The following is a 14,150-nucleotide window of genomic DNA, read 5'->3' as shown; positions in this document are numbered from 1 at the left end:
TCATTTCAACTTCTAAGTGCGACAATGGCGTTTGACAGCTACTGTCAGAGGAGCTAAATTAATCATTATATAGACAAAGAATAAAATATTATGAAATATATCAAATCAAATGAGAGTAATTTTAGCATACATTTGATGTGTTTGGGGCATTTTTTGCTCCAAGCTCTGGTTAATTTCTGACACTGTCACATATTGTTACTTGCACCATATTGTTTAATTTAAATCTTAATATTAGCCTAATATATTAAATAATATAATAAGTAAGTAATTTAAATATGAAATAATATTTAAATAAAAAAATATGCATTTATGTTTTGATGCTAACTGTATTTAATCTAAAAAGCTAATGTGATTTTAATTGTATATTTCACGGCATTATGTAGTTATTGATTCACGTGGTTCATAAATATCCGAAGCTTCTGATCAATGACTTTTATGCACAAATATCCCTAATATTCATTGATGTCTTTTGGAGGGAGGTCTACTGCTGCCATCCTATAGATGGCGTATGGAACAAATCCAGTAAAGGGGCAGTGTGTATGGAATACAGTGTGAGTCTATCTAGTAGGCTATCTTTTGAATGCTATCTAGGCTACTACATACCATACTACACTATACTATCACTATACTTTACTATAGGCCTACTACCCGGGCGCAACAGCATAATGTCTGCCCACTGCTTCAGGTATAATCACGGATTGCAGTGTGTGTGTTCACTACTCACTACTCTGCTCCTAATGTTTATGCACTAACTTGGATGGGTTAAATGCACAGAGGACAAATTCTGAGTATAGGACAGGTTATACATAATTGGCCTTCACATGTCACTAAACACTATACTTTTACTATAATATGCTATACTGTATAACTACTATACTTTACTATAGAAAAATTGTATACTTAACGTTTCCTCATAGCCCTGTATTCCATTTCAAATAGCCCTATGTCAACATAAATCCTGATGATATGCAAAATGATTCTGTATAAAATAGACCAATAAAACATAATAATATGCAACACGTGTGTGGTCAGATATCAGTCATAATAACACACCGACCGCATTTATATCTGCAAGGGCAGTGCAACTTTTCACCTTGTGTGTACAGGGAAGGGAGGTGGAGAAATCCCGTAAAAAAGGGTCACGCTGATTATTTATTGGCAATCCGCCACGTGCGTGTGTGTGTGTGTGTGTGTGTGTGGTTGCTTTACTGGAAGAGGGGGTGGAGCTCTTTAGAAATATCAGTCGGTACTTCAACTCGATGGCACAAACAGGACACCTCCACTACCTCTCATAGACTTTTACACAGCTGATCTCTGATCAACTGTTAAAAAACTGACATGAAACTGATCTTTATCCCTTTAAAAGAAGGTCTATTTTGCATAAGCGGTTATATGGAAATCATAAAAGGAGCTATGTTTTAAGAAAACTCCAAGATTGATTCGGATAACACTTTGAAGGTAAAACAACGTTTTATTGTAATGTACTAAAATTCTTAATCTATTATAAATGCATGCATATGTTATATATTATATCGGCTTATTATGCATGCCTCGTTAAATGCGGTGCTACATGGTATCCCTGTAAAAAAAAACTGTTGTTGGTCTTTGTAATGCGAGCTAACGCATATCCTAATAGTTTGAATTCTGCTTGGGTTATATATGTGGGCTAGTCGGACTAACGACCTCAATGTAACCCGAATAAGTCGGTGAATTTGTATTCCAATTAGGATAAGAGAGTGAAGGGGTATTTACAATGTAACACGAGACAGAGACCGTGTGTCATGAATGAGGAATTGGGTTATTCACAACGAACTGGAGGACCTCATTCATAACCTGTTTTCCAATAGTCCGAGAGAGCGATCGAAGTCGATATCGGATTTACACGGTCGAGCTTGGACTAAAAATAAGGCTTCGATTAGCAACTCGTTAATTGATCCATTGATTTATCCATTGCTAGCTGTTTTAACATTTACGCTTCAAAATGATCTGTTATGTTCCAACAAGTACTCATTTTCATCTAGTGACTAGTCAAACTGGTCACTATTGTTTTTTTTTTAACTAGTAACATTAGTACTAGTAAAAGTAGAATAGGTTACAGGAATAATACTAGTGGAAAGTGAATGGTTGATATTTAAAACAGAGATCTCTATATAATTCATTAACTTGAATAGTTTGTAACCAGTATTATTGGGTACCAATAGTACTAGTAACAGTATTACAAAAAAAGAGATAAGTACCAGCAACATTGCCATACTATTCAGATGTGAATAATTGATCTAAACAGATTCCCATATAATTCAGTAACAAAAATATCAATTTGTTGTTACTAGTAGGGATAGTAGATAATAGCAATAGTACTAGTAAAATTGAAATAGGTACCAGCAACATTGGCATACATACTAGTCAAAAGTGAATAGTTGATCTACAATACAGATATGTAGTTCAGTAACAAAAGTTGTTATCAGGAGTATTGAGGACTTGGAACAAAGGGAATTGACAAAATACTAGTCACTACCAATATTATACTAAATAAATGTACTAGTAACTTTAAAAAAAAAATTGACCAATAAGTTGAAATAAATAAATGTTTAAACAGCCATAATTTATCCCCAACTAGGACGATTAGACCATTGAAATGCTTAATGTGTAAATATGATGTTTCTTTGGAGCGGGAGGGTTGGGCTTTAATGATAAGGAACACATGTGAGAAACATCCAATCCAGTTATTAGAACCATGAATGGCCCTAATAAAGCTGATGTCATAGCAGATCTAAGTCTGCTGGCACTGGCTTCTGTTGTTCTCACTGTTTGGTTGATTCTGACATTTTCCATTTGGCTTTTCCCTACAGCTGCCTTCCATACCCACCGAGACGACATTTCTTCTGGATGTGGAAGAGGTGCCAGAGCTTTGGGAGTTGTGTTGGTGCTCTCCGGTGCATGAGCACCCTGGCTGGGACGGCCCTTCGGCCCTGGACCCCGAGCACCAGTGGTTGCCGGGTGGTACAGGGGGCGGGCAGAGCGCCATGGTAACGCACAGTAGGTTTGACAGCGCCATGAGCAGCAGCCCCTTTGAAGGCGGCGTGCCCCTGCCCCCCCACCGGTACAAGACCTTCAGTTCTCGGGCGCAGTATCAGATGGTGCTCGCGGCTGTGCGCAAACTGCAAGAGAGCGGCTTCTACTGGAGCACCGTGAGCGGGAAAGAGGCCAGCGCTCTGCTGAGCGCCGAGCCCTCGGGGACCTTCTTGGTGCGCGACAGCTCGGACCACCACCATTTCTTCACACTCAGCGTCAAAACGACAACGGGCACCAAAAACCTGCGCATCCAGTGTGATTCCTGCTCCTTCTTCCTGCAGACCGACCCCCGGAGCGAGCAGGCGGTGCCACGCTTTGATTGCGTCCTCAAACTCATCCATCATTACATGCCCTCGGCAGGGATGGGGACCTCGACGAAGGTCCAAGCTGTTGGAGGCAGCGGAAGCGCTGCAGACGGAAGTGCGTACTTCATTTACTCCGGTGGCGAGAAGATCCCTCTGGAGCTACTGCGTCCGCTGGCGTCTAGCATGTCTAGTCTGCAGCACCTATGTCGAAAGACTTTAAACGGTCATATAGACGTGTCCACCAAACGGGACCAGCTGCCTCATCCACTCCAAGAGTTCCTCCAGGACTATGATGCTCCTATCTAGCTATTCTTGATGGGTTTTATATGTGAAGGGCAGAAGATTAAGGCGCACAAGTGGAGATTATCACTCCAGACCTCGGCGTCTGTCAGCATTGCAGGCCAGCTGTGCCTTCGACCTCTGGATTGTGAACTTTTGAAGGACAGCACGAGATGTGTACTTCCACTCAAGTGGATCTGACATCTCAGCAGCTGTTGACACGAACGGACTTCCACGTTCCAGCGGCCAGTCTCAAATAGGGACTGCTGAAGATAAACACAAGTGATAGTTGATCAGTAGAGGAGTTAAGTGTGCTGCTATGGCTACAGTCCAGCTCCTCATCATCGATCGGGAGACACTCTCTCACGTCCGTTTTCTTTAGCTCGACATTTTTTGACTTTCTCCTGGAAGGAAGGAGCGAGAGCTGGGTGTTTGCAATGACACACACATTTCCACTGCTTCTTGCCAAGTGTAATTGCCTCATAAGTGGGCGTGGGGGCTCAAACGGGGTGGCTACTTACCGCTCACGACCGACACTGCCGTGTCTGCTCTGGTGACCGTGTGCGGGGTCAAGAAAAAGGACTGGCGCGAACGTATCGACCCGACGAGAGGCCCGTTACTGCGGACGGTTTCGGGCCTAAGCCTTCTCTGGAGAAGACGGCCCCTCAGTGGACTGTTGTTACTTTGTTCATGACAGGAGCCAAAGCAAACCGTAGTTTCATTTGTGCTAGGAAAAGGCAGACTGAACATTGTTGATGATTCAATATGAGCAAATTGACATTCATATACTGTGAAGCAAATACAAGCACAGTATGAGAAACCTTTATTAACTGATTTACTGTGGTGTTTGACATGAAGGACCGTGCTTCTCTGATCCCTCAGAGAAGCATTTGTACTTTGTGCGCTTCAAAATCCTCATTCAATAACAACGGCACAGTGTTTGTTTCATTAGCAGGACTTGACGTCTGCTATTCCCTGAATGTATTATGAGTCTATGGAAGGGCTTATGGTTCCACTTGTAGATTGTTTTTATTTCACTTTTTTTGTTGTTGTTTGTTCATATTTTGTCAAATCAAGGTGTTTACATGTGTGGCCACCAACGGGACAGCATGTTTTTTACTCTGTCTTTTATAAAGATGTCTCATCTTAAGGTCTGGTCTGATGACCGCAGTGCAAGCTTGAAGATCAGAAAACAAAGGCATTAACATAGAAAATGCAGCAAGAATCTTTGCACATATTTATATTTATAAGATATTTCCATAATTTATATTAAAGAGCACTATTTTTACAAAATGGATCCTCCTGCGTGACTCGCATTCTTGTTTAAAATGCAATGGTTATTAAAATGCAATGGTGTCCTCAGGCTGCATGTTATTTAAATATGCATGATTTTTTTAATGTGGCATTTGCTGCAGAAAACATTTTCCTCCAGCCATATATATATATATATATATATATATATATGCACACACACACACACACAAATGAAGATACCACAACTGCTCTTGTTTTCAGAAAAACAGGTCTGAGGCTTACCTTGAGGTATGGGTACAGGATGTCACAAAGTGCTTTCTCTTTTGATCAAAGTTAAAACATCTGTCTCTCTTTTATTAATCCTAGACAATCTTCATTCCTTACAGGAAAAATCACTTCAGCAAGTAAAATGGACACAAGCTCATATTTAACACTTGTTTTAATTTCTGCTCTGCTTTTTTAGTTCTACAACCAGTAATTTAAATTAATATATCAACTCCATTCAAAGTTACAAATTACAATGCATTTTTTTTGTGTTTCTAAGATCTGTACGCTTCCACTTATTTAATTGATTAACCCCTCTCTTAATTAATTTTTTCTTCTCTCCATTTAACTAAGGGCTTTTATCAGCTCTTCGTCCGCATATTAGAGGGTAATTAACACATAGTAAAAGTTGTAACTCACAAACCATTAAATGCCATTAAGTGGAAAAAAAAAAATCAATAGGCCTTGATAAACTTCCTGAGCAAACCCAATAGAGCTTGACACGATAAGATTTCTGACTTACAGTGCAGACTTTTAATCGTAGTACAAAAGCACTTTTGTAATTGAAAGATAACCTATTTGTTTATTACATAATACACTTTGTTTTAGAATCGGTAGTGATGATATGAAAAGGTGTGAATCAGTGGATTCTTGTCTAATAGTTTGATAAACTATAAAAACAAAAGCTAATTAAACTCTAAAAATAAACTCAGAACTTATATGCAGGCATTAAAGCAGATCCTGGTTTAAGTGTTCATTGATCTGTATCTTTAGCTTCCTTATTTTTTGATTTGCATAGCTATACATAAATTCAAATAACTTGTCACTTCTTAGTCACATATTTATAAATGCATTTTTGTACTTGCACAACACCGGTTTTAACTAAAAGTGGAAAACTTTTTATGTGTTTTACCCATTTACACGACAACAGTGTTTTTGCAGCCTGAAAACGCAAACTTTTGAAAACAGATTTCAAAGTGCAAGTTTTTGAAAACGATACCTTTATCATCTCCATATAAACAACAAAAACGTGAATTTGTGAAAACAGTGACTTATGTGTGAATGGGCTATATGCACGCATAACTTCCGCGTTTGATGCAAGGATGCTCTTGCGTTTCCGGTTGGGGAGATTTAAAGCGGAGGAAAACCGAGGAAAATGGGATTATGGCAGTCTTCAAAATTTACTGTCCTCTCGTCTTTGAAACGAAACTTTAATACGTTTAGATGTAATTATAGGCTATATATAGTTATGTTTATTTAATATAATAAACAAAGAAGCATAAACAAAACGAGGGGTGTCTGTTTTGTCTGTTTTTGTGACTAACGTTTCTTTAGTATAGCAATAGAGTATAAAAACCAATATAAATTCTCGGTATAGAATTGGACTCTACGATCGGCGGAAGTAATCCAGCATCCTTAGACCTTCACCGGAAATACCGCCGTGCATAGAGCCCATTACATGTTCAGTCGGCGCGTAGTGTTTCTTTACAAAGTGACATCGCCAACTACTGGCCTGGCAGCAGAATACAGCGTTTTTAGTCGTTTTCATACAAATTTGAAACTACGTCAAAGTGAGTAAATAATGGCAGATTTTTTTTTTTGCGTGAACTACCTGAGTGTACTATTTATTTCACTGGTTTTATATTGATAAATGTGTGCATTTCTTTATAGGCCTACTATTTGTGTTTTAGCATTATGGGTAAATTCCATTCCCATTCATACCAGCAGACAGCCAAGCATGTGTGTGTTTTTGCCAGAGTACGGTATACCCACGAGAGAGATTTACTCCACGGCTTGTTTAGATTCCGAGAAATATGTTATGTATGTATATATATTTATATTATATAGTCAAATATTTATAATACACATACATGCATAAATAACCACTGAACAGTCTCTTCTCATAACTCCACTCCAAGTGGTATCTCCCGCTATGTTCTTTTTACAGTATTTGGGAAGTCTCCGCCTTTTCTTCACACTCATTCAGGCCTTCCTCCTCCTTTTCCTCCCTCTTTAGTGTTTTCAAAACAAAGCTGCAGTCAGTGAGTCCAAGCCTCATTTAGTCAGAGCCAACGCCCGTCAAAAATACAAAGCCCCCGGGCTCAGAAAGTTCCTGACCACCCTCTTTCCAAAACAAAACATATTTCTTTCAATATTTTACAGGTTCAATACTAATTCTTTTTTTACATATAAAGCACATTAAGCATAAACATGCACTCTCCTCAGCCTTGTGAAAATATACACTCGTCTGCACGTAAGAAACAGCATGTCTCTACTAGATGTTTATGTTTTACTGCTGTCAGTACCAGCTTCAGTTGGTAAATCATCTCTGTAACCTTTCTATCTCCTCACTACTGATTCGCTTACTGTAACCCTGGGGAGTGGGGAAGCAATACTCCACTGAGCCCTCAGCCCTTCACGTGTCTAGATATGCTTATGTTTCGACTTCCCTGAATTTTGCAAACTTACGGTAAGCCCGGCTATGTTGATACTCCTGTTGAAGACGCTGATGACTACGATTAACAGATAAGTTATGAGCCGCACGGAGAACCAGCCATCGCGGACATAATATGTGCATGTTTGTGTGTGCGTCTGAGTAAATGACTGAAAGTAATGGGACTCCAGAGGGGTTGTGTGTGCTGGGAAACAGTCCAGTCCTCTCGTGTGTCAGTCCCATATTGTGGTTGACTTAACAGGAAAGGAATGTGAGGCCATTTTTTATACATCCTGGCCCGCTGCAGGGGCCCAGGGAAGACTCTGCAAATGTGTGCGTGCCTGCATACAGTGTGAGGATAGATACGTTCCTTGTTGTGAAATGCACTTTAGCACAACATCTTTGTAAAGTCTGTAATCAAGTCTGCCTATAATCACACAGAATGAAAACATTATGTTGACAACATGTCACCGAAATTGTCCTATCGAAAGCAAAATGGCAAACTAACACGCTCTGGCTGTCATCAAAACACTGCTGCTGGTAAAAGCTATTTAAAAAAAAGAAAGACTTTTTACTCTGTCTTACTATTTTCGTTTAAGCAAATGATGTCAAGTCTTGCCCTAATATTTGCACACGCTTAACTTAATGACATCAACACTATGGAATACACCTTTGCATGTACATTTATATGGTATATTCTCTCATACACATCAAAATACTATGTGTGCCATCTCAGGTTTTGTTACTTATATATTTAGGCCTATAAAAATATCAGGATTTTTACATGAGCCTGGTAACCAATAGCTGATTGTGCCCTGCAATTTTCCAGTAAAAATCTTAACAACATCCTTCAAAATAAGATAAATTAACAAAAGGGTTAATATAGGGTATTGAGATTTGTTATCAAGTCTCTAATATACAAAATCAAAAATATGTTTGGGAAGTACAAAAGTACACACACACACACACACTTTTTTTTTTTTTTTTTTTTATCTTGAATTTTGTTAAGCACTTTGGTCAATCATGGTTGTTCTTAAACGTGCTATATAAATAAACTTGAACTTGAACTTGAACACACACACACACACACACACAGATGTACAAAAGTTAAATTCATCTATATAAAATTCATACAGTAAAGAGGCAGTATCATTTTACATTTAATTGATTTATTTAATTTCTGTACCTGAAAGTTTCACTGGTATCTAACCGGGACAGTAAAAAAAAAAACCTTAGCGTTGATCCCTGCTGGAGCAGCTCTAAATATTCACTGTGCTATTAAATGAAAGATAAAATATGATGGAACAATAGAATGAAGAGTGAAAGTAACAGAAGCTCCTACAAAACATTTATTAGGCGTGAAAATAACTGAAGGAAATATTTATTTGCTAAACAAACAAAGCCAACTAATTTGATTCATATTCTTTTGGCTTCTCTAACAATATATTAAACAAAATTACAAAGGGAATGAATATACGGGTATTGGTACTCTGTATAAATCGACTAGCGCAAACCTTAGTAAATCACCTGGCATGATTCATTTAAATACTCTCGAGTCTCCTCCCATAAATGTTGCGTCTGAAAGGGAAACTCTTACAAATGCATATGCAATGAGCTCAGCCGCAAAAATAACCGTTTCCAGCCTTTTCAGCGCTAAGTTTTCACTGTGTGTCTTCAGTAAATCCTGACAGTAGTTTTTGCGTTGGTGCAAGCCGGCCCTAGGTCTCTTTAACGTGAACAAGGCCTGCTGGTTGGACCTGTGAGCTCTGTAGAGGACCATGTTTGAGTGAGTGGGCTGTTGGTTGGACCTGTGTTCCCTGCAGGAGAGGGGTCAGAGAATGCAAGCTGGGATGAAAGAGGCCTCGTGGGACAGATTTACAACTGGGACTTTGTGGTCAAACAGCTAATGGTTTGAGGAATGACTTGAGTATGTCTGAGAGAGAGGAAGAGGAGGGGCTGTGCAGCGAGCAAGAGAAAGGGCAGAGATCCCCTCTGTCCTGATTTCAAACTGACACTGGGGCCGTGAGGCTGTGTTTTTGTTTATCGTTCCCGCTCCTTCCCTGTCCTCATTTCCATCCGTTCTTCTTCTGCTCTTTGTGCCGCCTTCGCCTTTCCTTGCACACACACACTTGCAAAGAAACAAAGTCCAACAATCCCCCTCCCCATCTAACACACATGGTTCCCATTCCCTTCATACCTCCCTGTGCCATCAGAGCCCAGTTTCCAGGAAAGAGGCTCTTTAATTGAGTTGACTCTTTACTGCTCTTGCAATGTGAGTGAGAGAGAGAGAGGACACATTTAGACAGGAAGGGGAGGTGCAGAGCGGGAGCTCATGCACAAACTCACACGTTCCTTTACTGTAAGAACTCATTTCCCCCGTCCTAGCTGCTCGCTTTCTTTCTGCACCCTTTCATTCTCCATCCCATCAATTTTCGCTTTGTTTGGGTCACCGTCTGCACAGTTATGCATGCTGGATTATGTACATAAAACATGCACATTCGAAATGCACTAGCATTGTCTTATTGTCATGCAATACTGGTGCATGTTTGTTTGACCATCAGTGTAGATTATTATTGATTCAAGATTCATCTGTCTCAGCATGCACACTACCCTGGCATCATTTTTAAATGAATAAAATACAAAATAATTGTTTAATTCAGAAATATTTATGACCAGATGTATATAAATATGTTATAAAATGTATATAAGAATTTAAAAAGATAATTATATTTGATATATAGTATCTAATAATAAAAATATAAAGAACATTTATTGTTTTTTTGTTTAAAACATATAGCTCATAAATATAAAATATAAAAAAATTATAAGATTTATATAAAAATATAATTAAATGAATACAAATAAATTGTTTAATTATCAAGCTTGAAAGAAATATGTGTGGCTGACAATAAATAAATGAATGGGGATAATTGAATAAATAAATAATAAAGCATAATACAATTCCAAGGTTGGTATAAGAAATATATGACAGACTAAGCTTCGGCTTCGGCTCTCAGCTTCATGTTTAATTGGCAAATTCCCATGCAGTGAAGAACTACGAAATCTAAAATGATTTACTGTTCAGTTTACGTAATGAAAGTTTATTTGTTTCTAACGGTTTACTTCCCGTTTACATTAGGTTGTAAATCCCAGATTTTCAAAGTGGTCTCAGACACTTGGACTCGTATACTGTAACTTTAGAAGAGTCTTGGCAAGGAAGAGTAAACCTGAAACCAGCGCAACCTGGAACAATGAGTTCTCCTTTGATGGATTTCAAAAGTTTGAGGCTTTCGTAAGAAATAAGAGCTGAATAAGTCAGCAAGACATGCACAAACATGTGAAGATGTGTTAGAAATCTACAAACATGTTTCAGGATTTATTATTCATCAAAGCCCATTCTCCAGAAGTTAAACCACTTGTATGTATGACCCTGTGTGTAGGTTCATAAAAGATACAATGACTTCATGCCAGTTGATCTCAAGACAGGAAGCACATATCGCCCTAAACAATAGAACAGAGACGTTTCATCTCTTCATCAGACATCCTTGATTTCTACATTGCACTCAGATTACAGCTGGCTGCTATAGGACAATAGCGACCGTCCACTCTTCAGCAGGCTTGGTTTGGCAAGTATTTTTCCTATTCTTTCCCTGAAGACGCTTTTACTGACTTTAAATGTCTGACTTAAGTGGAGGATGGAGCTGAAAGGATGTGACAATCATCGAAAAGAGCTCAGGGGTGATGAGGTGAACCTGTGTAACTGACAATGCGAGTTTTGGATTGTAGACCTTAACAATAAAAAAAAAGAAGTTCAAACAAAGCCAAGCTACCAAAATGACATAGACAGCGAAAAGAGAGAGAGAGAAACTGCAGAGCGTTCGAAAGATCTAAACACAGGAAACCAGAGAGATGAGAGAGGTTTCCTGTCTGCTGTGTTGGACAGAGAGAAGGTAACACCTGAAGGTTTGCTACACATTCCTCAAACATAAATAAACCACTCATCAGACCCACACGCAACTGCCTGAAGAAGAACTATGTTTTGGCGCAGAGAAAAGGTTACATGTAGGCGTATTTTGACTGGAAGAAATCTCACCCATGCGCTGAGAAAGCTTGGGAAGCTTGTGTGAGCAGGGAGAGAAATGTAAGTATAAATGTACCAGTAATAAAGCTTCATTCGGAGCCAGTCAGATATCTTGGATCTTTGCCCTGCTGTGTTTTCACTTCCGTCTCACCTTCTGACCTGCGGTGATGGACTGTCAGCTTACTGGAACACATGCAGTGCCTTTCCAAGGGCGGCGTAGTTCTTTTCGATTTGAACTGATATCTGATATGGTGTTTCTCTTCTCTCTTTACCAATTACATTCCTATAACAGCGACCACAGCCCACATTTAGAGATTTAAAGAAAACCGGTTTCAACCCTGTTAGAATCCTCATGTTTCCTGAAAATGAGATACCACATCACATCACATCACAATGTGTTTGAGAGCTCCAATAGCTGTTATTTCAGTTTGCTTTGCAGGAACATTCTCATCATTCAAAAATAATTTGTCTATACACGACTCTATACACAAACAAACGTGTTTTTGTGAAGCTGCACTGGTCCCTGACCTACCTGTTCTTCATATTTAAAGGACAGTTCGCAAATTTGTCGTTCAACCACGTTGGTTAATGATGTCACGCAGGTGGTGGAGTAATAATGGCATCCGAGGACTAATTCAAATTTATTAGTCAGTTATTTTGCTTTGTTTTCAGATTCAATCATAGGCTTGCTCTTGCGTAGTAGAGCACGTAAGCACAAACTAAAAGACAAAAATTTTATTTGTATATATTCGAGATGAAAGATATAAATTGTACTGAATGTCAGCTTAAAGGGTTAGTTCACCCAAAAATGAAAATTATGTCAATAATGACTCACCCTCATGTCGTTCCAAGCCCGTAAGACCTCCGTTCATCTTCGGAACACAGTTTAAGATATTTTAGATTTAGTCCGAGAGCTTTCTGTCCCTCCATATACGGTATACTGTCCTTGTCCAGAAAGGAAATAAAGACATCATCAAAGTAGTCCATGTGACATCAGTGGGTTAGTTAGAATGTTTTGAAGCATCGAAAATACATTTTGGTCCAAAAATAACAAAAACTACGACTTTATTCAGCATTGTATTCTCTTCCGGTTCTGTTGTGGATCCGCGTTCACGAGTCCGCAGTGACGCTGATGATGTAAGACGCTGCTGACGTGTATCTGGTGCGTCCGTGTATTCGGGTTCAAATAAATATATGGCTGGCCAAAAACATGCAAGTCTTCCTCTGTGTGGAAATCCTTAGACATGTTTGCGAAGATTGTTTTGTTTACAGCGTGCGTCTCCCTCAGACTGTAAACGAAGCTCGGGCGCACTGATAACACGTCAGCAGCGTCTTACGTCAGCGGCGGGACTGAACGCGGATTGACAACAGAACCAACGCATTCTCATCCTTTGGCGTCATATAGGTGACGCCATATGACATTTCGTCGAAATCTTACGCACATGGCATCCTTTAGTGTCAATATAACACGCACTGTTATGGGTAGGTTTAGGTCTGGGGTAGGGTACGGTTATGACGCCTTGGGATCTGCGTCTCATATTCACGCTAAACGATGCCATGTGCGTTGGATTTAGACGCGCGTCACCTGTATGACGCCTTGGGTTCTGCGTCTCATATTGATGCTAAAGGATGCCATGTGCGTAAGATTTCAACGAAATGTACAAGCGTCACATGTATGACGCCAAAGGATGAGAACGGGCTGACAGAACCGGAAGACAATACAATGCTGAATAAAGTCGTAGTTTTTGTTATTTTTGGACCAAAATGTATTTTCGATGCTTCAAAACATTCTAACTAACCCACTGATGTCACATGGACTACTTTGATGATGTCTTTATTTCCTTTCTGGACAAGGACAGTATACCGTGCATACATTTTCAATGGAGGGACAGAAAGCTCTCGGACTAAATCTAAAATATCTTAAACTGTGTTGTTACGTGAGGTCTTACGGGCTTGGAATGTCATGAGGGTGAGTCATTAATGACATAATTTTCATTTTTGGGTGAATTAACCCTTTAATCATTTTGCTCAAGATAAGGATTTATTAAGTTATTTTGTCATGCAAACAAGAAACTAAGGCATGTTTATACTTAAATGTCCTAATTGAACTAAGGCTTTATCCTGGCTTAATCTAAGTATCGTCTGTGAAACCAGGCCAGAGTTTGTTCAGCTAGGTTCATGCAGGCCAATGGTGTTTTACAGGTATGGTCACTATCAACTGTGCAGAAAAATAATTATATCAACCAGGATTGGATCGACCTGGAGATGAGTAAATTAAACAGAATTTTTTGGCTGAACCATTCCTTTACGCAGAATTGGGAAGGGAGATTAACCTCACACACATTGCATTATGTCTGGTTGAATCAGCATGCGATTAAGCTACTGTTATATTTCATAAAGCATATAGAAAATCCAAGAGAACACATAGCTTCATTGTGTCTCAAATGATTCAGCCTTGATG

The 14,150-nt window shown here is 39.2% G+C and overlaps 1 protein-coding gene across 1 annotated transcript; it reads left to right on the top strand.

The window, feature by feature from the left end:
* Window positions 1-1,240: 1,240 nt before the first annotated feature.
* socs3b (suppressor of cytokine signaling 3b) lies at window positions 1,241-4,953 on the top strand. Its single transcript, XM_056271423.1, has 2 exons — window positions 1,241-1,458; window positions 2,850-4,953. Exon 2 carries the CDS (start codon window positions 3,024-3,026, stop codon window positions 3,681-3,683), a length of 660 nt encoding a protein of 219 aa, XP_056127398.1. The 5' UTR covers window positions 1,241-1,458; window positions 2,850-3,023; the 3' UTR covers window positions 3,684-4,953.
* Window positions 4,954-14,150: the final 9,197 nt, after the last annotated feature.

This window comes from Rhinichthys klamathensis, unplaced genomic scaffold (genome assembly GCF_029890125.1).
Source record: "Rhinichthys klamathensis goyatoka isolate OS25496 unplaced genomic scaffold, OSU_Roscu_1.1 h1tg000319l_1, whole genome shotgun sequence".
Classification (NCBI taxonomy): domain Eukaryota; kingdom Metazoa; phylum Chordata; class Actinopteri; order Cypriniformes; family Leuciscidae; genus Rhinichthys; species Rhinichthys klamathensis.
This window is presented reverse-complemented; position numbering and strand designations above follow the sequence as displayed.

Excerpts from the sequence above, each read along its gene's own strand:
- socs3b (XM_056271423.1), top strand. The coding sequence starts at position 3,024 with ATGGTAACGCACAGTAGGTTTGACAGCGCCATGAGCAGCAGCCCCTTT.